This window comes from Vanessa tameamea, chromosome 11 (assembly GCF_037043105.1).
Source record: "Vanessa tameamea isolate UH-Manoa-2023 chromosome 11, ilVanTame1 primary haplotype, whole genome shotgun sequence".
Taxonomy (NCBI): Eukaryota; Metazoa; Arthropoda; class Insecta; order Lepidoptera; family Nymphalidae; genus Vanessa; species Vanessa tameamea.
This window is the reverse complement of record NC_087319.1, coordinates 12,527,949-12,554,567: the sequence shown is the minus strand read 5'-3', so window position 1 is coordinate 12,554,567 and position 26,619 is coordinate 12,527,949. Positions and strand designations below refer to the sequence as shown.

Here is a 26,619-nt window from a genome sequence, read left to right as displayed (position 1 = left end):
CTCCCCGCACGTGGTACGGAAAGAGATAAACACATATAGCGCATGCAGGTTTCTAGTCACGTCTTGCGGAGGAAAATTTCACAGCTGATATCTGCTTACGGCTGCGGCCGCCAGGTGGCGTGCATTGCAAAAACAAAGTGCAATAACACTCAAATGTCAGGCTAACGTCAACATGGCAGTGGAATTGGCAATTTTATAGCGCAACGGTGAACGTGCTGTCAACATACAACGCGGAACAGAACTTTCTTTTCAAATATTCCTATAAAATAAACAGAAATGTCGTATAAAGTGGCGATTAGAAGCTTTAAAACGTTGAGTTACCTTGGGAGTTACAAGAAAATAAGAGATCGCCCTATAAGGTAAGTTATTATGACATATTAATTTATTTCGTAATTATACTACTGAATTTTTGTACTCGTATTCAAACGATTTGAACATGAACCGGTCTATAACCTTCAAATTTGGTCTTGCATTTCAGTGTTTTCTTTTGAAATGTTGCGTAGTCTTGAAGTAGTAGTTTTGAAGTTGACTTAGAATTGTTTAAGAATAGGTATGGGAATTATTAATCATATTGCTTATCAATCGTCATGCGTTCTTTATCAGAAAAAATAAACCGGCGACACAATTTCGAAATTTCATCTATAAATAAAAAAGAATAAATGTTACAAAACTATAGTTAAAGAAAATATTATATCCAAACCAAAAAATATGACTAATTCTTAACAATTTACATTTACATTTGTTAGCTAGAATTGTAGATATTTAATAAATATATTTATTTTTAAATCTACCTACAACAACAACTAAACAGGTGGTTTAGTAGCTTACATATAAAAAATATATATGAAATACAAAATGTCCTGACAAAAAAAGATATTTTTGTATAAGAGAATTAAAAATGTAACTAGTACTACTACTACTACTTAAATTGCACTCTGGCAACTTAAATGAGTAAAATATAGTATAATTTCTCACCACTTCTGACCACTTATCATAAAATGCCTAAAGCATTTTATGATAAGTGGTTTAACTACATTAAATGTCAAAGTTTATTTACATTTATGTACCTACATTTTGTAGATACTATTGTGCTGCAGTATTGGGTGCTGGTTATGTAGCTTACAAGGAGTTCAAGCGAAACAAAGCCGAGATGAAAGAGTTAATATATTTAAAAAACTATATGGCTGAGCCTATCACACCCTTGCATCAGCTGCAAAAAAATCAGGACGATATGAAGACACAGATGGAGCTTCTGATCATGAGAATACAGGCTGAATTCTGTCGTGCATTAGAAAAGGAAGAAGATGAGGTTTGTAATTTAGTACAATACCATCACTTTGATGAATATAGAGGCTAAGGTCTTGTAGACTGTGTGATACATTTTTGCAGTAACCGATACAGCATTGTCATTTAGGACTGATTGACCCCACTGAAGATAGGTTTTAGATAAGTGAAAACGAAAAAACACACTAGGTTTTTTTCCAATATTGAAATGATTAGTCACAGAAGAATTCATATGCTTTTTTGGAAATGGCTTGGGCCCGTAGTACAAATACCACCTCTATCCGAATCTGCTACTGCATTTATGTATCTTATTTTCACTAAAAAATCGCTCACTAAATGAGACTAGGTTGGGGTAAAGTGCTAACTGTATGTTTACTACAGATTACCTCATCTGAGTTGAAGGTGAGTAATAAATAAAATTGCATATATTATGTTGAACTATTAAACATATATATATACATATCTACACATATTAGCTATGGAGTAATTTCAAGGAAACTGATAAAGCTAAAATCATTCTCTGAGATGGGAAACAGCAAAGCACTGGGCTATAGACATACAATAATTAGGAGTTAACATTTAATTTTTTTTATTTGTAGGCATGGGAAGATGAAAAAACAGCTGATGATTATGATTTTGACAACGACATATTTTTACCTTCGCCGGTACGCAACGATCATTATAATATGTATATAACATTGAATTTATTATGAGCTCTGAATACAATTTCATTACAATTTTTAAACTTTCTGCAAAATATTAATGTTGCCATACAAAATTTTTAACTTTTTGATTGCTTGAATTATTTTCGATATATCCTAATTTAATGCTCTATATCGATCGATAAAGTATGTGTTGAGGTATTCAGGTTTACATTCACACCTTCGATACTTGTTCTATGTTTGACATGATCTAGGGTTGTTACAATGACACTTGAAAAATGCTTGATAGGAAAACCTGAATCTTATTTGAATTCGATGACCTCATATTGACATTACTCTGACGTCACGAACTCGTAAGACTTGATTGTCCGATACGTGTGCTTGTTCACAAAATAAATTGAAAAAACAAAACAATTGTTTTGTAGTAAACATTGTTGGGACGTACTTTCGTTCTATAAATAATGTTGTATAATAGCCGCGTAAGAGAACTTCGTTACGAAAAACAATAATAACTATACAATTAATACTTACAAAAAAAAAAATTAAAATCATATGTACCTACTACTCTAGAATAATTTTAAATCAACGCTACTTAATAAACCTTATCACAACTTCTTCATTAAGAGTACTTGCGTTCGCTGATTAGATGTCAATCCAAATAAATCTATAAATATGTGAGAATTTCGTAGGAAGCAAAGTTCAAAGTGGATCGTTGGACGCGCAAGGAAGGAGGCGGCGGTATCACTTGCGTGCTGCAAGACGGGAGGGTGTTCGAGAAGGCCGGAGTCAACATCTCCGTGGTGTCGGGTAGACTGCCGCCGCCAGCCGTGCAGCAGATGAAGAGCAGGTTGTTCTTTTATCAAAGAATATGAATAACATTTTTCAAACTTATATAATCGGCAGATTTTTCTATGAATTGATGATTTCAGTGACGTTTCATTTACTCGTACTAAATATATGTGTCCAACTTAGTTCTATCAAAGTATATAATTTTAGATTAATCGATACTTGATTATGTCTGGTTGGGTTTATTTCGCTGAATTGTGTTTTTTGTTATCTTTACCAATATCAGGGGTAAAAACTTCGAAAGCAAAGAGTTGCCATTCTTCGCAGCAGGCGTCAGCGCCGTCATACACCCGCGGAACCCCATGGTACCCACCATACACTTCAACTATCGGTACTTCGAGGTTAAGGATAAAAATGGTATGGATATACTGCATTCAATTTAGAATTAAAAGTAACAAAGAATCAAGCTCTTAACCTCATGATATTGATAAAGGTTTTTTTAGAATTTAAGACATTTTCTGCTTGCTCTAAATTATTTTATTTATTTGACATTACCTAAAATTAAAAGTAAAACATTGTTTTTTTTTTTTTACAATGAACACAAGGCAAATGCACCACGTGAAACTCATAGACAAAGGCATTATAAGAAGCTGACGGCTATCAGCCATGAATGCTTTAAGTCGTAAAGTAACTTCATTTGATTTACATTCAAACGTATTTTCTTGGTAATCTTTATCAAAAAACTTATAAAAATGTATAATATGTTCATTTGGAATATTCAGTACATGTTCATCGATTCAAAAAAAAAAACAGTTCTTTGCTGTTTAGCTATTTTACAAAAGATTTTTTATTTTTCACAATTTTTCGGCATATTTTATAATATGGCGACTCATTTAGGCAATATATTTTCCAACGATTTTTTTTTACATAATTAATGCGTAAACCGCTCTGCATCATTTCCGTCCCAAATAAATCAACGCGAGGCGAGTCGTTGTACTGAACAGACCTTTGACACTATTCTCCGCAAATACGCTACGCGGTATTTATCGATATCGGCCGACCGAGCAAGGCTTAAATTAACGAAACGGTAAAAATAAACTAACTCCCTTACTGGAATCTGATCAGAACGTTCCAACTTTGGCATATGTTAGATTCTCATTTAGTGCTCCCGCATTGCCAGTGTCTATGAGATATGTCTATGTAGCAAAGTTGCCTGCATGCCTAAATTAAATTTAAAAATACGTTTATACTTCGAATATCAGAAGTGCACTGGTGGTTCGGTGGGGGCACGGACCTCACTCCGTATTACCTGAACGAAGAGGACGCGGTCCACTTCCACCTCACACTCAAACACGCCTGCGATACTCACGATCCCTCCTACTACGACAGGTAACTATTATTATACGAGTACTACTCTGCAGGATTTCGACAGCGGCGGCCGTTCTTGGCAAAATATAATAACGAATAGCTAATTGCACGGGAGATTTTATAGTGAAGCTGGGAGTGCGCAAATACTTTATATTATCACTCATCAGATATTCTACCGCCAAACTACAGTACTTAGTATTGTTGTGTTCCGATTGAAGTGTGAGTGAGCCAGTGTAACTACAGGCACAAGGGAAATAACATCTTAGTTCCCAAGGTTGGTGGCGCATTGGCGATGTAAGAAATGGTTAATATTCCTTACAGTGCTATTGTCTATGGGTGGTGACGACTTACCATCAGGTGGCCCATGTGCTCGTCCGCCAAACTATACCATAAAAAAATGACAAATGACAAATGAGCCACTCGATGGTAAGTGGGGACCACCCATAGACATTAAGGGAAGCCCAGTTTGAATGAAGTAGCTTTCGATAAATATTATAATATATCAAATAACAGACAGTGAAATAAATTAACAGCGTTTGAGAAAAAGTTAATAACAAGAATTAAAATCACGTTCATAAAATAATCAGTCATAAGTATAAATAATATTATATGAAACGGTATAAGATAGAAAGAGACAGATATAGAGAGGAAAAGTCGCCTGGACTCGAAAACTCTTTCCTTAAGTGACGATTTTTACACGCTCACTCTACTGTAAGAGATGTAAATGAATTTCGCGCCAAAAACCCCAACCGATTTGATAGCCTTAATTCCTTGTAATGGGTCCAAAAGGGATAAAGCAACCGAATAATCGTGGTCTCGGCTTGCGTAGATTCAAGAAGTGGTGCGACGACTACTTCACGATCACGCACCGCGGCGAGCGGCGCGGCGTGGGCGGGATATTCTTCGACGACGTGGACAGCCCCGACCAGGACAGCGCCTTCAGCTTCGTCACCTCCTGCGCCGAGGCCGTCATACCGAGCTACATCCCCCTCGGTGAGCGAACTCTGTTTTTGTTAAAAGATATTCGACAAATAAACAATCTTTACGAATTCTAGCAACTCTAGTTCGATTATATTTATTTGTTTTTTTTTTTATTTAAAGCTTAAAATCCTACATCGACACAATGTCATGTTTGATCGACTAGCGTACTTGACCTTCGACTTAGATCCAATATTGTCATAAATACTTACTAAAAAAAGAAAAGCAAAGTAAGAGCCTGTTGGTGTTCCACTTTCATAAGGCCCCCTCACCCCTGGAGAAGGTCGGTTCACACGTTGTAGATTTGCATCCGATACATTTCGTTTTCCTCGCGATTTTTTCCATCACTTAAAAAAATAGTGATGCTTGCTTAGGTTTGAACTCGGTATCCCGTTAAGATTCACGTGTTCGACACACTGGGCCTTATCACATCACGACTAATTACTAATGATAATATTTTATTTAAAGTTAAAAAACACAAAGACGACGCCTACGGCTACCACGAGCGACAGTGGCAGCTACTCCGCAGAGGTCGATACGTCGAGTTCAACCTCATATATGACAGAGGCACAAAGTTCGGTCTGCACACTCCGGAGGCCAGATACGAGTCGATCCTCATGTCTCTACCGTTGAATGCCGTGAGTATGAATTGTACAAAATATTTTTCTTGTAGAGCTTTGTGTAAGCTCGTCTAAGTAGGTACCTATTCATTAGGTATTCTACCACCAAACAGCAATATTTTTCATAGTTGTTTTCCAGTTTGAAGTGAGCCAATGGTACTATAAAAACAAAGATACTTTTATAAAAACACTTAAAATACTTCTCAATTAGTCTTATACTAAATTTTTATATTTACATACAAATATATATAATGATAAAAATAGTTTATGACTAAACTAGCTGAACCTGTTTCTTTACCCGCGCGAAATTTATAAAACTACTCATAATATACAAACCGCCATCTCCAATTTTAACCCATAAAGGGGAAGATTAAAAATAGTAGCCTACGTCCTTCCCCGGAACTCAAACTATCTCCATACCAAATTTCCTTTAAATCGGTTCAAAGGTTTATGCGTGAAGAGGTTACAGACAGAGCTACAGAGCTTTTATAATGTTAGTATAGATCCCTAAATAGTAAAGAATAAATACTTTTTTTTTATGTTAAATGTCAAACTCTACCTGAATAATTCAGTGTTGCAAATTAGGTAGTTTATTTTTCCCATAAAAATCGTAATGTATGAATTTATGGAGTAATTTATTTTAATGGTGTGATAAAATTTATTGCATCATTTAAAATATCATAAAATGATTAGGATTTGTTCTTATTATTTAAGTCATTAATGCAGTGCCGTTTACAATTCCATTCAATTAGATAAAGAAAAATGAATATTAAAATCTTAAGTTGAATTTTACTTTTTGATTATTTATTCTTAAATACCATGCTATGAGATATTAGTTTTCACGGTGTATAATTGTCTTTATTTTTAGTTTTCTAGAGCTCGTCTTACAAAAACGAATCATCCATTATCCACGTTGAATTAAATATTATTTAATAATAAACAGGCTGCCCTTCTCAACTTTGTACATAAAAAATTTATATAAGAATAAGTATAATTTTTTATTTAAAAAACTACCTGGAACCTGATCCCACCACAAACTACCTCAATTCTAAACCATCCAAAACACACACACAAATTAGAAGGAGCTCAGTGACACTGACATACGTATATATAAAAATGTCTAATTCAAACATTAATTATTTTGAAATTGGTTCTGTAATTTGTGGCAGTATTAAAAACCTGACATATGATGCATTTTAATTAATTTATTCAAAAAAATCCAAATTTTTACAGAAATGGGAGTACATGCACGAGCCCCTACCCAACTCAGCTGAGGAAAAGTTAATGAAAGTCCTGAAAGAACCGAGAGACTGGCTCAATATTGAAAAACCTAAAAGCACCGCCGCTTAGGTTACCCAATGCATAGGCACCGAGCCACTTTAGGGAGAGGTGCTAGGTAGGTGTGGCCCACCTAGGAATCTCTGCCCTGGTGTTAAAGTGTTTAAATAGTGCATATGGATGCAATGTCAAACTCTCCTGTTATGTAATGTAGTGTTAAAATAGCTCTCTTCTGGGTGAATGCTTGAAGAAAGAAATAAATTGTTATCAAATATTTTTTATAAACTCTATTAAATTATTTACCTTTTCAATTAAGTGCTTTGTTTTATTTGCGATACCGCTTCGTAATACCTGTATCAAAATTCTAATTTTATTTGAAAAGTTTAGTGTGGATATTTGGTTTCGAAATGTTATTTTTAAATTACTAATCAGTCTCTAATAGCTTAAAGATATATTTTATACTTGGTCAACTTAATAATGTTTATTAGACGACTATAACTTTTGTTTGACATTAAATAATACAGAAAATTAGTTTATCCAATTATTTTGCAACATGTTATTATAGTCTTTACAGATTATTCTTGTGTGAATGAATGATTTCATGGATATAAGTTGTCATGGAAATATGGAATATTAGGATTTAAAATTAATTGTCAATGATATTGTTAAAGCAAAATAGTTTGTTCTTACGCAATATTTATGAGATTTGGTCAAAGTAAAAGGTAATAATAAACAATAAGTGCTTATCGATAATGTTAAATAACAAGCTTATACAATCTCTCATTAAATTAATTAAGAATTATTAATGTTAAATGATGTCACACTATGACTATGTTAATACAATATATTAATAAATTATTCCCAACAAATAGCAAAGTACTTTTTGAATCACATAAATAATGTGTACTCGTTTATATATAGCAACACGAATAGTCGTCAAATGTCAGCTGTCATTTATGATGGCCGCAATATTGTGATTTTGGTATGTCGTTTTGTGATGTGTTTACTTGGCATATTTTATCGCTTTCCACTGAAATCCACACCGCGTCGCACTGCCAGAATAGTTTTTAGAAATATACTAGTTTAGTTGATAAACTGAAATTTTAAATCGGAACCGCATAAGTATGTGGCGCGCGTAACGGATGCATCGTTTCCTACATTCTTGTGCCATAAATGTATAACGTAACGTTTGTTTCGTGATGTTATTGCGAATCGGGGCCGGGTAACGTTGGAAGATGCCTTTCAAGCTGAAGTTGAAAAAGACGCGGCAGTACAATGTTGCATCGAAGAGTCTTTTCGTAATAAGCGTCGAGCTGTTGGACGGCGGTGTCGCAGACTGCACGTTGTCTGTGGATAGCACGGGGCAGGAGTGTCTCGACAACGTGTGTCAGCGGCAGGCTATAAACCAGCCAGAGTTCTTCGGTCTCCGATATATAAACCGAAGTCAACAACCGCGATGGGTGCAGTTGGATCGACCGTTGAAGCTCCAATTGGACAAGTTCGCTTCATCCCACCAGCTGTATCTGCGTGTTATGTATTACGTGATATCTGGCACGAGTTTGATCACGGATGAAGTTACCCGTTACCACTACTTTCTTCAGTTAAAAAATGACTTAGTGGAGGGTCGTATTATCTGTGATTGTCAACAAGCAGTGGTGCTCGCGTCGTACAGCCGACAGGCTGAATATGGCAATCACGACAGGGAACGTCACACCGTAGAGTACTTAAAAAATCTGCTGACATTTCCAAAACAAATGCTGGATGGAGGTCAAATAATTGATGGCAGTACGCTGGCGGAAACCGGGAGGCTGGAGTGGCTTACTGCTGCCGTGATTCAACATCACATGTCTTTACACAACATGTCACAGGTCAGCGATACAAACATTTCATTTAAAATAATTTCTATATTCTAAATTAGTAGTAATAAGTTTAGAAAAAAATTATAATATATGTACGTATTAACACCAAAATATCATACAACTAATTATGTAGAAAGTTTAATTTTTATTTTTTAAATCTAATTTCATCTATCTTGTAATCTTTTATAGCTATATGAGTGTCTTTATGAAAACGGAATGTAGATTGTAGAATATTTTAATTTTGATATTATCAATTTATGTACAGATATCCAAAAGTTAATAAAAATAAATGTTTAATTCCCTAGCTACTGATGTTTTATAATTGTATTTAAATACTAAAAGAAACACACATTACAGATAAACAGTGTGATTATCATTTTAATAAATATATGTTTCTTTTGTGTTGGAAACAAACTTTACTTAATCATTCATTTGTATTCACAAGATAATACTTTAATATGAAGTTTAATGAGGATGAATTAAATTTAGGAAACAATTTAATAGTTCATACTCTTTTTATGTGGTGTTTTGACTGGTTATTAGTTGATCAAGAAAAAATATATGATACATAACCATGGAGTTAGTACTTGTTGACTTTCAGGCAGAATATTATATAAGTTCAATTGTATTTGATTGACATTGGTTATAGGAATTTTGCAAAAAAAAGAGTAACTACTAAATTGCATGCCGGTTCTTCTCATTTACATACAAATATATATAGATAAAGCATAGCTCATCGTGGTAGACTTCTTTAATACATATTTGTAAACATTCTTTCAAATAGGCTCAAGCCGAAGAAGGTTTCATCATGACATGTCAGCAGTTACGCGGCTACGGGCAGGAGATGTTCATGGCGCGAGATAAACGGGACCAGAGCGAAGTTACCATTGCTATCTCGCTCACTGGTATCAGAGTACTGACTGATACAAGTGACACGCCTCACTTTTACAGGTAAGTTTATACGGCCAGTAGATACAGAATATATGTAGTCGAGTTAAATTTAACAGAAAAAAATTGCTCAAAAAATATTGTCGGTGAGATGCGAGAGATTAAGCATTTTATAAGAAATATTTTATGCCAGGTGGATGGACATCACAAATGTGATCAATCACAAGCGCACCTTCAGCATCGAATGTCAGAAGCAAGGAGAATCTGTGACCTTCACGCTACCGAGCCCTGAAGATGGGAAGTACGTGTGGCGGATGTGCGTCCATCAGCACACCTTCTATATGAAGCACCAGGAAGCTCTCAGCGTTTCTATCGATGAACATCGGCCGAAGTTCCAAGTAAGTTATCATAGACGAAAAAGTTTTTTTATTTAAAGATCATCAATTCATTAAATAAACATCGTTCGGTTAAAACAATTAAGAATTTCGTGATAGCACGCGGCTCTGAGGACGAATGCATAATAAATAGAATTAATACGAGTATGTTTTATTGATACAATAACGGGTCTTGGAATATTTCCGCCCATTAACATAAACTCGCAATAAATTTCAACGGTTTCACATTGAAAAATTGGGAGTCAGCTTCTGTCTATAACGATGTTATGCGGAATATTATTAAAAAATATCCATTTGTAATATTCAAGAAACGCTTCGTTTGGCCTAAGGGTAGGGTAATTGCTACTACGAGGCGTTATTCCGAAGCTACCATTGATGTAACCAGATCAGAAGGTTCAGAATTCTATGTAGTTGTATTAAGATAAGAGTTACCTTAAAATTACTCTTTAATAAAATATATTTATTATGCGTAAGCAAATCTTGGAATAAAAATTAGATAGTTGGCAATGGGCAGTGGTGACTGGTTACCACCAGGTGGCCATTTTGACAGTTCGCCGATCGATGCCATGGAAAAAAGTGCGTTTTAGCGCTTGAGGCCTTTTTCATTTTCACTGGCGTTATAAATCCCGCTACAGGGTTTCAACCACGTTTGGTTTTAACCACGTGAAGCAATGAATACTACCATACTTTACCTGAATATTTAAACCTAGAACCCTGAAATCTGTGGTTTTATGCGCTTCTTTAGGCAAGGTGTTCGCTTCAATAATAAAATTCCTCGAATACTTTTATGCGTTGCCAATTAATAAATTTAAATCATGTTTTACTTGGTGGTAGGTCTTTGTGCAAGCCCATCGGGTAGGTAACGCCCACTCATCAGATATTCTACCGCCAAACAGCAGTACTCAGTATTGTTGTGTTCCGGTTTGAAGGGTGAGTGAGCCCGTGTACTGGCAAAAGGGACATAGAATCTTAGTTTCCAAGGTTGCTGGTGCCTTGGGGATGTAAGGACTGGGTAATATTTCTTATCTTATTATGCTCCTCCGCCAACATATGGCATAAAAAAATATATGTTAAGAACTTGATTCATAAAGCGTAATGCTCGTTAAAGTATTATGTTGATGATAAGAAAGGTTGGAGCTAGTATTCGTTGATTTCAATGCGGTTTCGTAAGTAATCATTTAATTATTGTACATATTTAACAATCCAAGTAACTTATTTTCGGAAAATAATAACTACTGAATTTCTTGGCGGTTCTTCTCATTACACCGACATTCCAAAGCGGTGGTACATATAAATTAATTTTAAATTAAAATTTATTTTCAAAAGTGCTCGCTAGATCCTACTTGAATATAGTACATTTTGATTTATCACTGCTAGACCGAAAACGTACTTTCCTGGTAAACATCCATCCATGGTGAAAAGTAAAATCCACGAATAATTGACCGTGAAACATAATTATTCATAAAATATACTTTATACGAGTAAGCTTTTACAAGTACCTCTGAATAATCATTTTACCGAACTATATTCAGTGAAGCTGCTACCGGAACGTAGATTCTAGTTAGTATTTAAAATACAAAGTTATGTCAGTTAAATAGAATTATATGCATATAATATATCGCGGCTGGAAGGGAACGTAATAATCATATATGTGTGATATTTGAATGAAATGTGAAAACTTCTGCGAACATGCCATATTGATTAGCCGTTCCCAGCGGCCGTTACGGCCAAGTGACGGAGTGCTGGCTGCCGAGTGCGGCCTGAGCGCCGAACGATTTTATATAATTAATATTTATGACAGTTAAATGAGACAATATCTGGATCGCGCCGATTTGATTATGTTTTTGACGAATGTATATCAATTTAGTTTTCTCTCTTCTGGGTCCTCTGTTAGGTAGCCGTATCCTCGACATATTTTTTTATTTATTGTATGTACATAAGTGTGGCTTTCAATTTTAATTTCTTAAAATGAATTATAACATTATTAATAATAAAGCAACAAATTCATCACAATAGCATTAAAGTATAGTGAGAGCAATGATCAAACTTTAAATATAATAATTAAAAAATATATGATAACTATTACTGCTGTTTAGGGCCTGTTATCATATGTCGTCTGTTAAGTATTCTTGGGTATAATATATCTATAATATAATTTTTTACGCAAGAATTCTACTTTCGGCTAAAGTCTCTGAAGTTTGTTATTTAGGCGCCATTTTGAATATGCTGTTGCCGAAAACGCAGTAGCATCTAAAATATCATACTATGTGTATAAAATTTAATAATGATCGGTCGAGTAGTTAAGACGTAAAAGCGTAACAAAACGAACTCACTTTCTCATTCAGAATATTAAGTAAGGATTTAGTGAGTAATCGGATAATTATTTTCCATATATTTTTAATGAGCTATATCTTATATAGAAGCTTAACACTATGTAATCGCTTTAACTTTCCAAACGAATTAACAATAACATATTCTAACATTTGTAGCCAGAATAGCCCAGTAGCGGGAACATGAGAATCTTGGACAACTTGGAATTTAGATGTAATCTTTCATATGTATTGTGTCCTAAAGATATAAATACTAACCTCGATAGATAAGCATGGTGGTGGTGGTGGTGGCTTTTTAAATATATATAATTCTAGTCGGAGACAATGTACGGCACACTTATGATATCAGGTTTAAACATTTAATTCACAGAAATTAATTCGATGATCTAATTTTAGGAAGCCCAGTAAGAAATAGAATGGCTTCAAATCAAAGCACCCTTGACCCGGTTCCGCAGCGATAGCGAGAATACTGATTGGAATTTTGTTTTCGATTTAACGAACAGTAAATTTGATATTTTGTCATTAATATTGTCATTATCCCTTTTGCCGTCATTGTAGTTAAGGATTCGTCAAGGTTACTGGTTAAACTCATTTTTATTACGATATTTAGTATGGTATGATTTAGTTAAAGTAAAAAGTACACACGACTGGTTTCTTTTTTTTGAGAAGAATGTTTGGAGGTTATTCTATCACGCTGCTCCAGTGAGTAACACATGAGGAAGATTTTTATCAGATGCAGGTTTCCTAAAGATGTTATTAATTACCAGAATCTTCGTTAGATGTTGGTTAAAATAGACATCCTAGATTTGAACATACATGAATGCCTCAATGGTCTAGTGACATAGAAGGCCGCATATCCTGAGGTCCTGAGTTCAAACCACGCGTCTAACTATTAAAAAGATTTTGGGTGTATTTTTTGTATATGTAAACTCGTCGGATTTTGGAAGTAAGGGATTAGAGAGTCAACAAGTGTTTCTGCACACACTTTTGCTCGATGATGCACAGTCGTCTCGCTAGCGTACGATCACCGTGGTCGTAGTCGGTCATCATCATATTACATATAAACCGATTATATCAACACAAGTAAAGCTAATTATAAAATTAATTGTTAAAAAACAATCAGTGAGTTGGAACAAAGAAATCTTGAAGCTGAGAATTACCGCTAAAAGAAACTCGACAAGTTTTTCTCGAAATTAATCATGGCAGTTTCTAATTTATTGTTAATTGTTGATATGAATCGGCTTTAAGCAAGTTAATTGATCATTGTATGCAACATACACGACTCGCACACGGTTCTATTAAGACAAATTCCAAATACTGAGCTCGCTGATCAGGGATCTCGGACGTCGCTCGTTATTAATAAGAATTGGTAAGAATTTATGGCTGTATGTGAAGATAGTTTGAATCTTGAGTCGAAATGAAGTGATCAGGTGTTAGCGGTGTTACGGTCCCGTGGACACTTGAGTAAAGTGACGTCGTTTGGTCTTCGTATAACGTGTTGAATCCTTTCATCAGATTTGGACTTGAGAGTGAATCTGAATTTGCTCGCAAAGTTCAACACAGTAATATCTCCTACGATTACAGATAGTCTTCGATTTTGTTTGCAATCCGGTCGGGAGGTATTATTAACTAGGCTTGTGTGAACCAACTTTCTTCTTTTGAAAAACTGGTACATCACTTTATAACATTGGAAAACGGACGAGCAAAAAGACTATCTGATGGTGAGTGATTGCCACTGACATTGGCGCCGTAAAAATTTTAATCATTTGTTACCAATGTGCCAATAATAAAGAGAACTAAGTTATTATATCCCCTGTGCCTGAAATTACACTGGCTTACTCACGCGGGAGCACAACAATAATAAGTGTTACGTCTTGGCGGTAGAATGTATATATTGAGTCTTATATTGTAATATACTACATTTTTATATAATGTGTTTTTGCTGTTTATTATCAATCCATAATTGTTTAAATACTGGCGTTCGTAAGTGTGACAAAGCACCTAGCATGTGCCGTACCGCTCTGACGTTTAACTCCAATGAGGGTAGCGAGTATTGTGTAATATTTCAATTCCAATTCACCCTTGTACTAAATGATAAAATTGTGACAAAATATCACGAGGTCACGATCGAACTCTCGCATTGCCGACCGACAAGCAGTTCAGGTCTGGATACTGAAGCAAATGAGGCTCAATTAAAAATGCTACCACTAACAAGGTCGTGTGAAAAGTTCAATAACAATGAAGTCTTCACACCGGGCGTCGAAACCGTGGCATCTCCAATACGACAATAAACGACATGCATTACTTCTTTCATGTCTGTGACGTATGACTATTTGCCTCATCATCATGCCATGTATCATTAAATATAATATATCTATATCGTCAGAAAGGAAGAAAATCTTAAGCGCCAAAACGGTATTTTTCAAAAATGTACTTTAAAGTTTTTATTTTAAATATAATTTCCCAAAAGGTCCATTTTTTTCGCTTCAGCTTTTCTTCATTTTCAAGTGATATATATGTATATAAAAATGAATACTTTATTTGATATTGAAAGACCGTTTGAATTACCTAGTAATTATCGAGTATTAAATCTATGTATCATTGGCCAGTCCATCTATTTAGTTTAAACATCACATTGTTTCCTAGTATTTATTGACCAGTATTACATAGTAAAAAACTAAATTTCATGGATGTTACAAACTCATGGCGGTACTTCGCTTGGCGTGTTCGCATCGCTCTTGCTTCATGAGCATTAATTTTTTAAATAACGCAATTAATAGCAAATATGTGTTTTCGTCCACTGCGTAGATAATAGTTTTATACATTTGAGTCATTTTCAGTTCAGTCCGTGTATGTATGACGTGTTTTATTTGAGAATAAACTAAATATTTGATCAAACAAGGCGACATCACTCAAGCACAACTAACTAAAGTTCCGCCTTTAGAATAATGATGATGTAGAATGGTAAGTATTAACGACATACTGTACCTTCAGCCTATTCTGAACGAAGAAGGATTAAAGATAAACGTACCTTAGACTTTTTTTTTATGGTATTGGTTGGCGGCCGAGCAGATGGGCCACCTGATGGTAATTGGTCACCACCGTCCATTGACAAAGGCGCTGTAAGAAATATTAACCATTCCTTACATCACCTATGTGCCACCAACCTTGGGAACTAAGATGTTATTTCCCTTGTGCCTGTGATTACACTGGCTCAATTCTCCTTCTAACCGGAACACAACAGTACAGAGTACTCTTATTTGGCGGTAGAATATCTGATGAGTGGGTGGTACCTACCCAGACGGGCTTGCACAAAGCCCTACCACCAAGTGCATTTGCAGACTTATACATTCCATGTGCTTTACAACACTAACTTCATATATTTACTTTAATTTTACACCCAAACTTCGGATGACTTTTGACCATTACATTTGAATGTGGAATGGCATTTTTTTATAAATCCATAAGATCTCGACCAATGATATCGCGTCAATTCAAGGTCAAAGTTGTTTATTGGTTAACTCCTCTTGTAGTTGGAACAGACTATGGATAATGAATTGCGTTTGAAATTATATTGCTGATTAGAACGACGCAGTTAGCTAATTATTATTTTGTTGAATTATTTCCTCGTATTGCGGAGTTCGTGCCTCGATTCAACCACTATATGCTTATTATTTGTCATCACTCGAGATGAATTGGTTAGTTAAATACAGTGCATAGAATTTAAATTAAAAAAAAAACTGTCGTCAATTAGGCGAAGGTATTCGGTTATACGACATTACAAATTATTAAGTTTGCGTAAGAAATAAATGAAGATTGATGATTTCGAATTCACTTATTTCGGATGTGATCGATTGTACGAATTTTGCCGATGGTACATCCAAGTTGTGTGGTACTGTACACGTATAGCTCGCAATATCGGTTGAGTTTTATGATTACCTACTGCTGCAGCAGAAAGGTTCGTGGCGTGAAGCCATGTAGTCTATAACCTTCATCAATAAATATTATCAAACGCATAAACATTGTTTAGTCCTTACTAATATCATAAATACGAAAGTCAGTTTGTTTGTTTGTAACGCTTTCACTTCTTAACTACTTTACAAATCGTCATGAAATTTTGTATACAGGTTTTCAGGGGTACGTAAAAGATTACCGGATACCTTAAGCCTGCACTATGGACGGCCCCTCCCCCGCGCCTTTCGAACGCAGGTGAAGCCGCGGAAATGATGTGTTATATATCTATAATATGTTACCTCAAATATGTACTAATATAAGCATTACGGTCATTGAAAGCTGTTAATCTAAAATCGGGTACGAATATAAAATACTTCTGTTTTAAGAGTTATAAACTCAATACTGATACAAAGTGTATGCTCATATCCTAAAAGTCGACAACGCAACTGCAGTGCACGCGACAAGCCTTCCAGAATGGCAGATGTACATGAGCGGTGATAGTCACTTTCCATCAGATGAGCCAACTGCCCAAACGCACCCTATGGCCAAGTACCTACACACGAAATTATTCGTTACATTCCCAAAGTGACATCAACTACAATAATTCAATGCTGTAAATACTTATTTATTAATGATGAAAGGGGCCTTTTGTCGTTGTTGGAACCGTCGATGAAAACATAAATCATTAAACAAACAGATAGTACACTTTAATGAAATCATCAGTCTGAGGCGTGTCGTTTATCGCATGCTTAATCAGACAACATCGGTGGTTCTATTCACCGCATAGTTTTATATAAAAAACGACTTTATCGCTAAATAGGAAGGCACGATGAAAATTTAAATTATCGTTCAAACATGCTAGTATTTGTAGACGGCATGAATAGCGTGTTGATTAACGTGCAGTTCGTCAAACTCAATAGTGGTACTCGCATCTCGGTATTACGTGTGTGATAAACCTGGAGCGGTTCCTTTTAACAACTGTTACTTTAGCCCGTGGCTGTGCACGCATTTATAACTTTAAGCTAAGGTAAAGAACCCGTCATGTTATCTCTTCACTAGAGCTAGGCCTCTGTAAAGGCCCCTCTGCTCCTGTGATTGTTGATGCACTGATGGCATTGAATCGCAGTCGTTTACACGTTTTGTAAAGTACTTATTTCAATGGGTGAAAGTCTTGATTATTTATTAAACACTATCGCTTAGCCCCGGCTACGCACGGATGCAATTTGTTAATAAATAAAATGATATAAATAAATAAATAAATATTGGACAACATCACATACATTACTCTGATCCCAATATAAGTAGCTAAAGCACTTGTGTTATGGAAAATCAGAAGTAACGACGGTACCATAAACACGCAGACCCAAGACAACATAGAAAACTAATGAACTTTTTCTACATCGACTCAATCGGGAATCGAACCCGGGACCCCGGAGTGGCGTACACATGAAAGCTGTGTACACACTACTCGACCACGGAGGTCGTCAAATATGATATGATATAAAAACAATTCATATCCCATAGCACTCGGGAGTCATGTAGCTTACTACTAGTGACGAAATTTTAAATACATACAAACAAACAAATTTTACATCTTTATAATATTATTGTAGATTAAAAAAACATAACGGTTTGATATCAAAGTATTTTTATCGTATAATTAGTTTAATTAATAACTGCCAATTGTCTACACTTTCAATTGTTGTATAAGGGTTCCGAACGCGATCATTCATTGCTTTATTACGACGACGTTGTCAGGAAAATTAATAAGGTGGTGTGATCGCGGTTATAACTCGAATGTTATTAGCAGGTAGCTTACATCGCGGCAGTTTTGGGTCATACACACAAACATAACAATAAAAAATTCATTTGAATTTATTTTGTGGCTTTCTTCACTCTTATCTAAATATCTTTACTTGGTGGTAGGGCTCTGTGCGAGCCCGTCTGGGTAGGTACCACCCACTCATCAGATATCCTATCGCCAAACAGCAGTACTCAGTATTGTTGTGTTCCGGTTTGAAGAGTGATGGAGCCAGTGTAACTACAGGCACAAGGGACATCTTAGTTCCCGAGATTGGTGGCGCATTGGTGATGTAATGAATGGTTAATATTTCTTACAGCGCCGTTGTCTATGGGCGAAAGTGACCACCTACCATGAGGTGACCTATTTGCTCGTCCGCCTACCGATATCATAAAAAAAATTATTCGCCTCACGCACACAAATACTTATTATAACCACGAGCGTCACTCACTTATGCTAATGACCACCGATAATAATTTCGCCTTCGCTAGTAGTAGTTGTATACACACTTTTTAATAATAATAAATAATAAAAAATAAATATTTGACAACATCACATACATTACTCTGATCCCAATGTAAGTAGCTAAAGCACTTGTGTTATGGAAAATCAGAAGTAACGACGGTACCACAAACACCCAGACCCAAGACAAGATAGAAAACTAATGAACTTTTTCTACATCGATTCGGCCGGGAATCGAACCCGGGATCTCGGGGTGGCGTACCCATGAAAACCGGTGTACACACTACTCGACCACGGAGGTCGTCAAATTTCGTTTACGGTCGTCGTTTTTGAGGAAGAATGGTAGAAATTGACGAAATGTCTGTGGTTTTTTTTTGTTATAATAACTCTTGCTATTTAATTAGTCTCTGTTAAAATAGCCGCCATGGTCAAATTTATATCAGGAAGACATTGTATAACGAGTTTCATTGTCCTAGGAGCATGGTCTATCAGAAAGCCGTGAAGAGCTGGACGTTCGAGAGGTAGGCAGCACGTCTCGTTTGGAGCCACTGACAGCGGCTCATCGAGCACATTCAACGTCCTGCCTGGAACTGGCAGATCATCGTCCTCAGCCCAGAAACAGGTAATTTTTAAATTAAATGGAATTGCTTTTTAAAAGCGCTAAAATTTTGTAAGATTAGATAAAGTTGTACACGACATTATTTTATCGGGAACTGAGCGGACGTGAGCGCAAGTATATTTTATAGTTTAATGAATTATATTTTTCTTTGCAGAGCACTTCTTCCATCCTATCGCCCAGCACCTGATTATGAAACTGCAATCCAACAAAAATATCAGCAACAAAGAGCAGAAGCCCAACTTCGATATCAGAATCATCACGCACATTCCCAACTCCTAAACACAAATGCACAGCCCTTAGTGTATGGCTCTCACCCTGATATCCACAGGGTTCACTACCCTGATGTCACCAGACACACGGTTTCCGTCAACCAAGGGGTTGCAGCCACAGACGACTATGCTTATGGCCTTAAGTTTGTGGGAAACTACCCCATGGCTGTCAACCCCAACGTACAAACCGATCATGCAATGCACTATGTGAATGTATATAAGCCACCACCGCCATACCCGTCCAACGGCCTAGCGTCTAATTCGACTCCAGATCTAGCCGTAGCCAGTCAAGCCCTGAATTATCACAGGGGCTACATCAACTCCCATGTATCCGGATCTAGTCCCGATCTAGTTTCAACGCGAACAGCTTTAAATAGACAATACCTAGGATACGTCAACCCCGCAGGCCACAACGTAGTCAACTATGGCCGGCCGAATATCCTCCCTGCTACTCACGGTACCTACAACAATCTCACATCCGTCCTGGAACCTAACCCTCATATCATTATCGATCCCCATCACATATCGGACAACATACAGAAGGTCTACGACGAGAGAGGAAACATAATGTACTCGATGCCGATGAGACGAATATCCTACCAGAGGCACCTGGTGCTGCCTCAGCAAATGAAACACAGCGAGGCTCAGGAGCCTATATACGAAAACGTGCCGTTACCCTGGCAGAACGAACACGGGAAGCTGACGATGAGAGAGCGCGCTCAGAGTCTGACGACCACCGACGAGATCGCTCGACTCAACGAGCGAAACGGCAGTCATCCCGCGATAAACAACAACGGAAACGTCACGCCGAACATCAACGTGACCAACTACGTCACTAGAATAGATAACGACAGCCACTACGTCAACGCGCAGATCATCAAAGGCGTCCGAGAATCGAGCGTGCCCAGGGAGACGACACTATCGACCAGGTCGATACCCGAGACGGACTCGATGCAGAACGTTTCCCACGAGTTGGAGAGGGTGTCGTTGAAAGACGACAAGGATTACGACGAGACTCCCTACCAGAGCCTGTCGACGCACAAGCTGTCCAACAACAATACGATCAGCAAGTCGGTGGACAACGTGACGTCGATAAGCGTACCCGACATGCGCGCGGGAGACACGTCGGCTGACAATGCTCTATCGAGTTCCATCGTGAACTCGACCTACAGCACTAGCATCGAACTGGAGGGCAGCAAGACGAACATCACCAAGGAGAAGAAGAGGAGGCGGTGGGGCATGTTCATGGGGAGGGGGAACAAAACGGTAGAAGTGAAGAGTGCGACGCTCGGGAGGGACCGCGCGAAGGCGGGCCAGCCGGCCAACAAACACAGGTGGTCCACCGGCCTCCCCAAGTTCCAGCCCCTACCTCCGAGCATTACCAAAGAAACTTTGGTGAGTTTAAATTAGTATTCCTTTGAATTAAGAATTATTTTACAGAAAAACCAATCAAACGTCATTTGAAACACAAACATTTGCTGTCTATTTTGTTCTTAATATAAATTATTTTAATTTCAAAGAACTCGTAACGGCGTGAGTTTGTGTGGCTTATTAAACGACAACAAAAGTAGTATATAATATTTCAAACGGGTGTGTCTTATTTTTATAACGACATTAGCGCTATCGCGTCTGGCGCGCAGTTTATCAGCAAACATCGCGCACCTCGCGTCGTGATTCATAAATACCAATCACGCATTCAAATCACCGACGCACTTTACATTCATTATTGAACAATAATTGTTACAGTAAAAAATATGACGGTGATTGATCCATTCATCGCAATAAAAAACTCTTATAAATTTTACTTGGAATTTTATTATCGTCAAAAACTTAGTAATAAAAAATCTCGGACTTATATGAATTTTAAAATGTTTGATTCTATGCTTTCATAACTGGGTCCTACAGTTACCAGCAGCCTCAAGTAGCATCGAGTAAATGCCGTGACATTGTCATTGAACGTAGGCATACGTACATACATAGTTATTTTCTATGAATGGTGGTTCTTAAGAAGAATGCATGTGAATAAGTAATGTTCACAATTGCAAGATGTACAATTGTTGTCTGACCCCATTTTTTATGAACGTAATATATGTATAAAGGTCACCATTTAGGATAAAACACCAAAAGCTAAATAACTACTTTTATCTTCAACCGTGAATATATTTTTTAGCAGATCGGTGTGGTCTTGATATTTCATTTGTAACAGTAAAAATTATTGTTAATTGAAATGTATATTATAAACGGACAATTAGTAATCCCTGCTTGATTTCCTTTCGTTTCTTTTGCTAAGCTGCATATGATTCGACACTGCAGAGTCGGTAATTTCGTGTCTCAGCCTGTCTCGTCCCCTTTCAGTGCCAATTATTAGAACGCAAAATGTCGGACGAGCAGCTCGCATTCGCCTTCGAGCAGATACCCAAGGGGCGCGAGGGGGACGCGGAGTACCGCACCGCGCTGCTGCCGCAGTACGCCGCCCTCAACGGGTTCAGCGTCGACAACATCCCCTACGAGGACAACAGGGTGCGGCTGCAGCCCACGCCCAGCAATCCCCACGGGTACATCAACGCGTCCCATGTCACCGTGAGTGTTATTTTCGATATTTACGCTTAAACGTTTCATCGATTGTTGACTTAATTCAGTTACACAGGAGGATACAACCCGCGGATTCGAACCGAAAGTCGCCAAATCAAATCCCTACAAGACAAAATGTTTTTTTATGATCTGAGTTTATATTTATGTATCGCGTGCTACGCAGTCAACGAAGGCATCGTCATCAACCTGCATGCGCCCCATGAAAGTCTGCCGTGTGTGTCCTCCGTGTCGCTGTGTGAGCACAGAGGGAGCACGGTTGGCCTGATCATGGGTCGCACTTATTACACACAAACTTCGGCCATCCCCGGTCAGATGACAGTGGGCAGCTCGCAGCGGTTCTACGTGACGGCGCAGGCGAGCGGGGCGGAGCACGCGGCGCCCGCGTGGGAGTGCGTGTGGCAGGTGGGCGCGCGGGTGCTGGCGCTGGTGGGCGCCGACCCGCCGCGCTACCTGCCCGCCGACGGCCGGCCCGCCGACTACGGCCAGTTCCAGGTGTCGTGCGGGCGCTGGTCGCGCGCGCCGTGGGGCGGCTCCGTGCGCGTGCGCGTGCGCCGCGCCACGCGCACGCGCACGCTGTGGCACGTGCACTACAGCGCCTGGCCGGCGCACGCGCACGCGCCTGCGGACCTCGGGGGATTTCTAGGTGAGTCGCGTCCTCGTTCGCGTCTGGGGGACGGGCGGGCCGGGGAGCCGGAGCGCTGCCGAGACGGACAAGAGTTGTACGGAATAGATAGAGATTTCATATAATGTGTAAAACTGAACTCAAGCGGACCCCCCTCGCGCTGCAGACTTCCTGTCGGAGGTGAACGGGCTGGGCGAGGCGGAGGCGGCGGCGGGCGGCGCGCTGGCGGCGGCCCCGCTGGCGCTGTGCGGGCCGCGCGCCGGGCCCGCGCTGGCCGCGCACCTGCTGCTGCACGTGCTCGACACCAACCAGGTCTCGGCCTGCGAGCCGTCCGGCCTGAAGCCTACGCTGCGTGCTCGTTTAATGAATAAATAAATTCGTAGTATGAGTATGATCTGTGATTACTGACGTTAAAATATTTCTTAGGAACTGGACATTCCTCGAACGATCGGCCTCCTCCACCAGCAGAGAGCGAACTTGATAGAGAACGTCCACCAGTACAAGTTCCTCCACCAGATCCTGCTCCAGTACTTGAAACAGTCGCGCCTCATATGAGGACGCCGTAAGTCACAACTCAAGCCACAGTAGATCTTATTGCGAAAGAATCGATACGAAGTGCCTTTATAAAGTATTACGTGAACTTCGTTTACTCCGGATGTAGTTTAGACTTCTACGTGAACATGGTGCCGAGACCTGCCTGTGATGTAACATTCGTTTAGTAATGTCTGTCCGTCTGTTTGTTGCGCACTCTCGGCCAAACCACTCGAGTGAATTTGATGAAATTTGAAGTATGAGTATGAAGCAAGTTCATAGATCAAGGAAGGCCATACGCTTTTTACTTACTTTTTTAAACCTAACACCTGGCTACCGACCCCCTAAAACGGGAGCAAAACCGCAGGCGATAACTAATATGCTCAAAAAAAGAGAAAAATCAGTATCAATTTTCTAATCAACATAACATCTTTCATCTACGCATATGTGATGATGAAATGACGCTCCAAATAATACGCGCACCAAATCTCCGGTTGCTGAAAGAATGATTTCCTGGCGTCTTACACATTCTATGTAACTTGCTAATCACTTCTGTATGATGCACTGCACAACACTAATCCACTTAACAACTCAAGTAGGATAGTGTTGTGTTATAGTCATAATAAAATCCATAATGAATACCATAGATTCTTTATAGATCTTTAGCAATGACGTCGCAGCTGAAAAATTTAAGATCTGTATAAATAGTACTGTTTTTCTATCGCTTTTACCAATTCAAAGTTACATTGTTCATTCAATCAAGGAACATTCCGTAAACGGCCGGATATTGGACGAGTCTAATATCCGGCCTTGCAAATCAGTCTGCGTGAAAGCCTTCCTTTACATAAATTATAATATATATTCACACCAGATTCCCGGCCTGACTTCGTACTGAAAAAAAATCATACAAAGTTCACTTATATTTTTTTTTCTCTTGATGTGGAATCATCCAAACTTTCTTTCAGGAATAAAAATTTAACCTATAAATATAAGCTAACCGACGTACCGTTGTTTAATTTAAAACGTGGCGGCAAATTCACACGAGCGATGACAAAACGATTTGTTTCATATTTTTCTTTCTCATAACAAGATCGCGAGTGCTACGTTACAGGCGAATGATACAAACCAGTAGACCATAAGTTTATTATTTATGCTCAAAGTAATAAATTAAATTTATGATTAATGAAAAAACAAATAACAATACAAAAAAAAATACTATTCCTTATGGTTTTGCTCAAAATTACAGCTCCACCGTTATTTTATTTGCACAATAAAGTTTAATGTTATAACGCGTGCCAATTATGGAAACCTGTATCAATGGCGGAAAAGATTTCGGTTAGTATGGTTAGCAAAATCATTATTCTCTTTTTAATTATTGAAATTACTATTAAAGTGGATTCATTAATAACATTACTAATATTATTTGTGATTTAAGATTCATATGAGCTTGTTTTGGTGTGAAATAATTTGATATTGCATTGATATATTAATTACTGATCAATAAAAATCAATTTATTTCATTTTCCCTTATTCAATGAAGACGTATGTCCGGAAAATATAATACCTTGACCTGAAATGAACCGGCGAATAAAACCCAGCGGGTTTTATTTTCGTAATAGACAAATTTTAAACTATTTGCAACACAACGTAATGTTATGTATTTCGATTACTGCGCGCATCTGAAACAGGAATATTGTGCGAGAGAGATAGCACGAGATTCGTCACCATTTATAAATGTTTTCCTAATCGGCACGGGTAGTTATGTAATTAATAAACGTACTGCACTGATATCTGTATAAACGACTGACGCTCGCCTTCCACCTTCATCTAGTTATTTTTTTTATTTTTTGTATATTTTTGTATTTAAACTTACTAATCGAGTTGTATATTTTAATGTAGTTGTTTGTTTTTGAACTCTCGTGTAGTTTGTAACATTAAAGTATTAAGTATCGTGATGTGTGCCTTATATTTATAAATATGATGTTTCTCTTAAACGTCCAAAGTCTATTTCATATTGTTAAAAATATTTTAAAGTATTTTTGTGTCTAGCAAATTTAGTTAACAACATAGTCCGTTTTTCTCATACAAATGATCAGGCATGTTTGAAAAATCTGAAACATTTGAATACAAAATTGCTATTCGAGAGAATAGTTGTTAAAAATATATATTTAATTAATATAACAAAAAAAATATATATAAAATAAAAAAAAATGTTTGAACATTATTCTTGACTTTTAAAAAAGAAACTGGAAAAAACAAAAATCGGATGTGTTATGTTTAGCCTGAAACGGACATTAAATCCTAATTATCTGAACCATATCACTAACTGTGCCTTTATATTTCATATCACTTTATTATAAAATAAATAAATAAATTAACTAAAAAATTATAATATGCATTGTAATACAGTATTTTAATGTGTCAAATTAAATATATATAATTTATTAACATCCGAATCCGAAACAAAATATTAGAGAATTATCACAGAATAACTTTTGTTAATACTACGTATATATGCACGGACAGGACAAACGGTCAAAGGATGTTCAGCGTCTGCTTAGCATTTAACTAGGACGTCAGATAACGATAACTTAACTTGAAAAGGTTTAAGTTGACGCCTCCATTTCCGCAAATATCAGACAGAATTTAAGGGAAACATTTCAACGTTTTCTTTGTGAATGTAATTTTTTTAGAAAGTCACGTCCGCGCCTCTGGCGGACAAATCGCGCCATAAATTATCTCTTGTTATTATATAAATGGTTTATAAAACAGTGAAGTTATTACATTAGTTTTTATCGTAAGTGATGTGTTCATATTTTTTATTGATGTATTTTTTATCTAGTCCAAACGGCAGCTCCATGTTATAATTTCGTACCTCTAAGTTACAAGCACAAAAAACTATGTTTTATGCTTAGTGGCAACACTTTCTGTGAAATAACTTTTGTTCTTAGCATTTATGTAAGTTTTATGTAAATTCTGTATGATATGAATTTTATAAAATAATTGTATAAAACAATAACTAATTGTGTTACAGCCGCTACTATTGAATTTGAGTATAATATATTTCTTATTTTAACACAATTGGCGTTATAATTCCATTCCTTATATAGAGATAAACTAAATACTTTATGATTATAATTAAATGTTACCATATAAAAAAATTAATTGATAAAATTATATACATTCAGAAAAATCATTAAAGATTGCCAGGACTCTTCTTAATTAATTGACATTTAATTTACTATCAAATAAATATATATATATATGGTCCTAAATTCGATAATATTTTTTAAATTACAGTTAATTTAGTATAAATTGTAC

At 37.2% G+C, this 26,619-nt stretch overlaps 2 protein-coding genes across 3 annotated transcripts; both read left to right on the top strand.

The window, feature by feature from the left end:
* The first annotated feature begins 59 nt into the window (after positions 1 to 59).
* Positions 60 to 7,291, top strand: LOC113395307 (oxygen-dependent coproporphyrinogen-III oxidase). 2 transcript variants are annotated; one of them, XM_026632883.2, is made up of 9 exons: positions 60 to 359; positions 1,081 to 1,309; positions 1,884 to 1,949; positions 2,636 to 2,793; positions 3,019 to 3,149; positions 3,995 to 4,121; positions 4,930 to 5,093; positions 5,547 to 5,716; positions 6,932 to 7,291. In XM_026632883.2, the coding sequence occupies exons 1-9, from the start codon at positions 277 to 279 to the stop codon at positions 7,046 to 7,048; spliced, it is 1,245 nt and encodes a 414-aa protein (XP_026488668.1). In that variant the 5' UTR covers positions 60 to 276; the 3' UTR covers positions 7,049 to 7,291. The 2 variants fall into 2 exon arrangements, with proteins under 2 accessions (XP_026488668.1, XP_026488669.1); XM_026632884.2 differs by lacking the exon at positions 1,884 to 1,949.
* A 626-nt stretch (positions 7,292 to 7,917) lies between these two features.
* On the top strand, positions 7,918 to 25,446 carry LOC113395324 (tyrosine-protein phosphatase non-receptor type 14). The gene is made up of 9 exons (XM_026632906.2): positions 7,918 to 8,844; positions 9,620 to 9,786; positions 9,917 to 10,121; positions 19,142 to 19,287; positions 19,439 to 20,948; positions 21,909 to 22,133; positions 22,458 to 22,788; positions 22,934 to 23,079; positions 23,194 to 25,446. The coding sequence occupies exons 1-9, from the start codon at positions 8,212 to 8,214 to the stop codon at positions 23,320 to 23,322; spliced, it is 3,492 nt and encodes a 1,163-aa protein (XP_026488691.2). The 5' UTR covers positions 7,918 to 8,211; the 3' UTR covers positions 23,323 to 25,446.
* Positions 25,447 to 26,619: the final 1,173 nt, after the last annotated feature.

Coding starts and splice junctions, on each gene's coding strand:
- LOC113395307 (XM_026632883.2), top strand. CDS start 277: ATGTCGTATAAAGTGGCGATTAGAAGCTTTAAAACGTTGAGTTACCTT. Junction 1,310..1,883: donor TAGAAAAGGAAGAAGATGAG/GTTTGTAATTTA, acceptor TTTTATTTGTAG/GCATGGGAAGATGAAAAAAC. Junction 1,950..2,635: donor ACATATTTTTACCTTCGCCG/GTACGCAACGAT, acceptor AGAATTTCGTAG/GAAGCAAAGTTCAAAGTGGA.
- LOC113395324 (XM_026632906.2), top strand. CDS start 8,212: ATGCCTTTCAAGCTGAAGTTGAAAAAGACGCGGCAGTACAATGTTGCA. Junction 19,288..19,438: donor CGTCCTCAGCCCAGAAACAG/GTAATTTTTAAA, acceptor TTTTCTTTGCAG/AGCACTTCTTCCATCCTATC. Junction 20,949..21,908: donor GCATTACCAAAGAAACTTTG/GTGAGTTTAAAT, acceptor GTCCCCTTTCAG/TGCCAATTATTAGAACGCAA.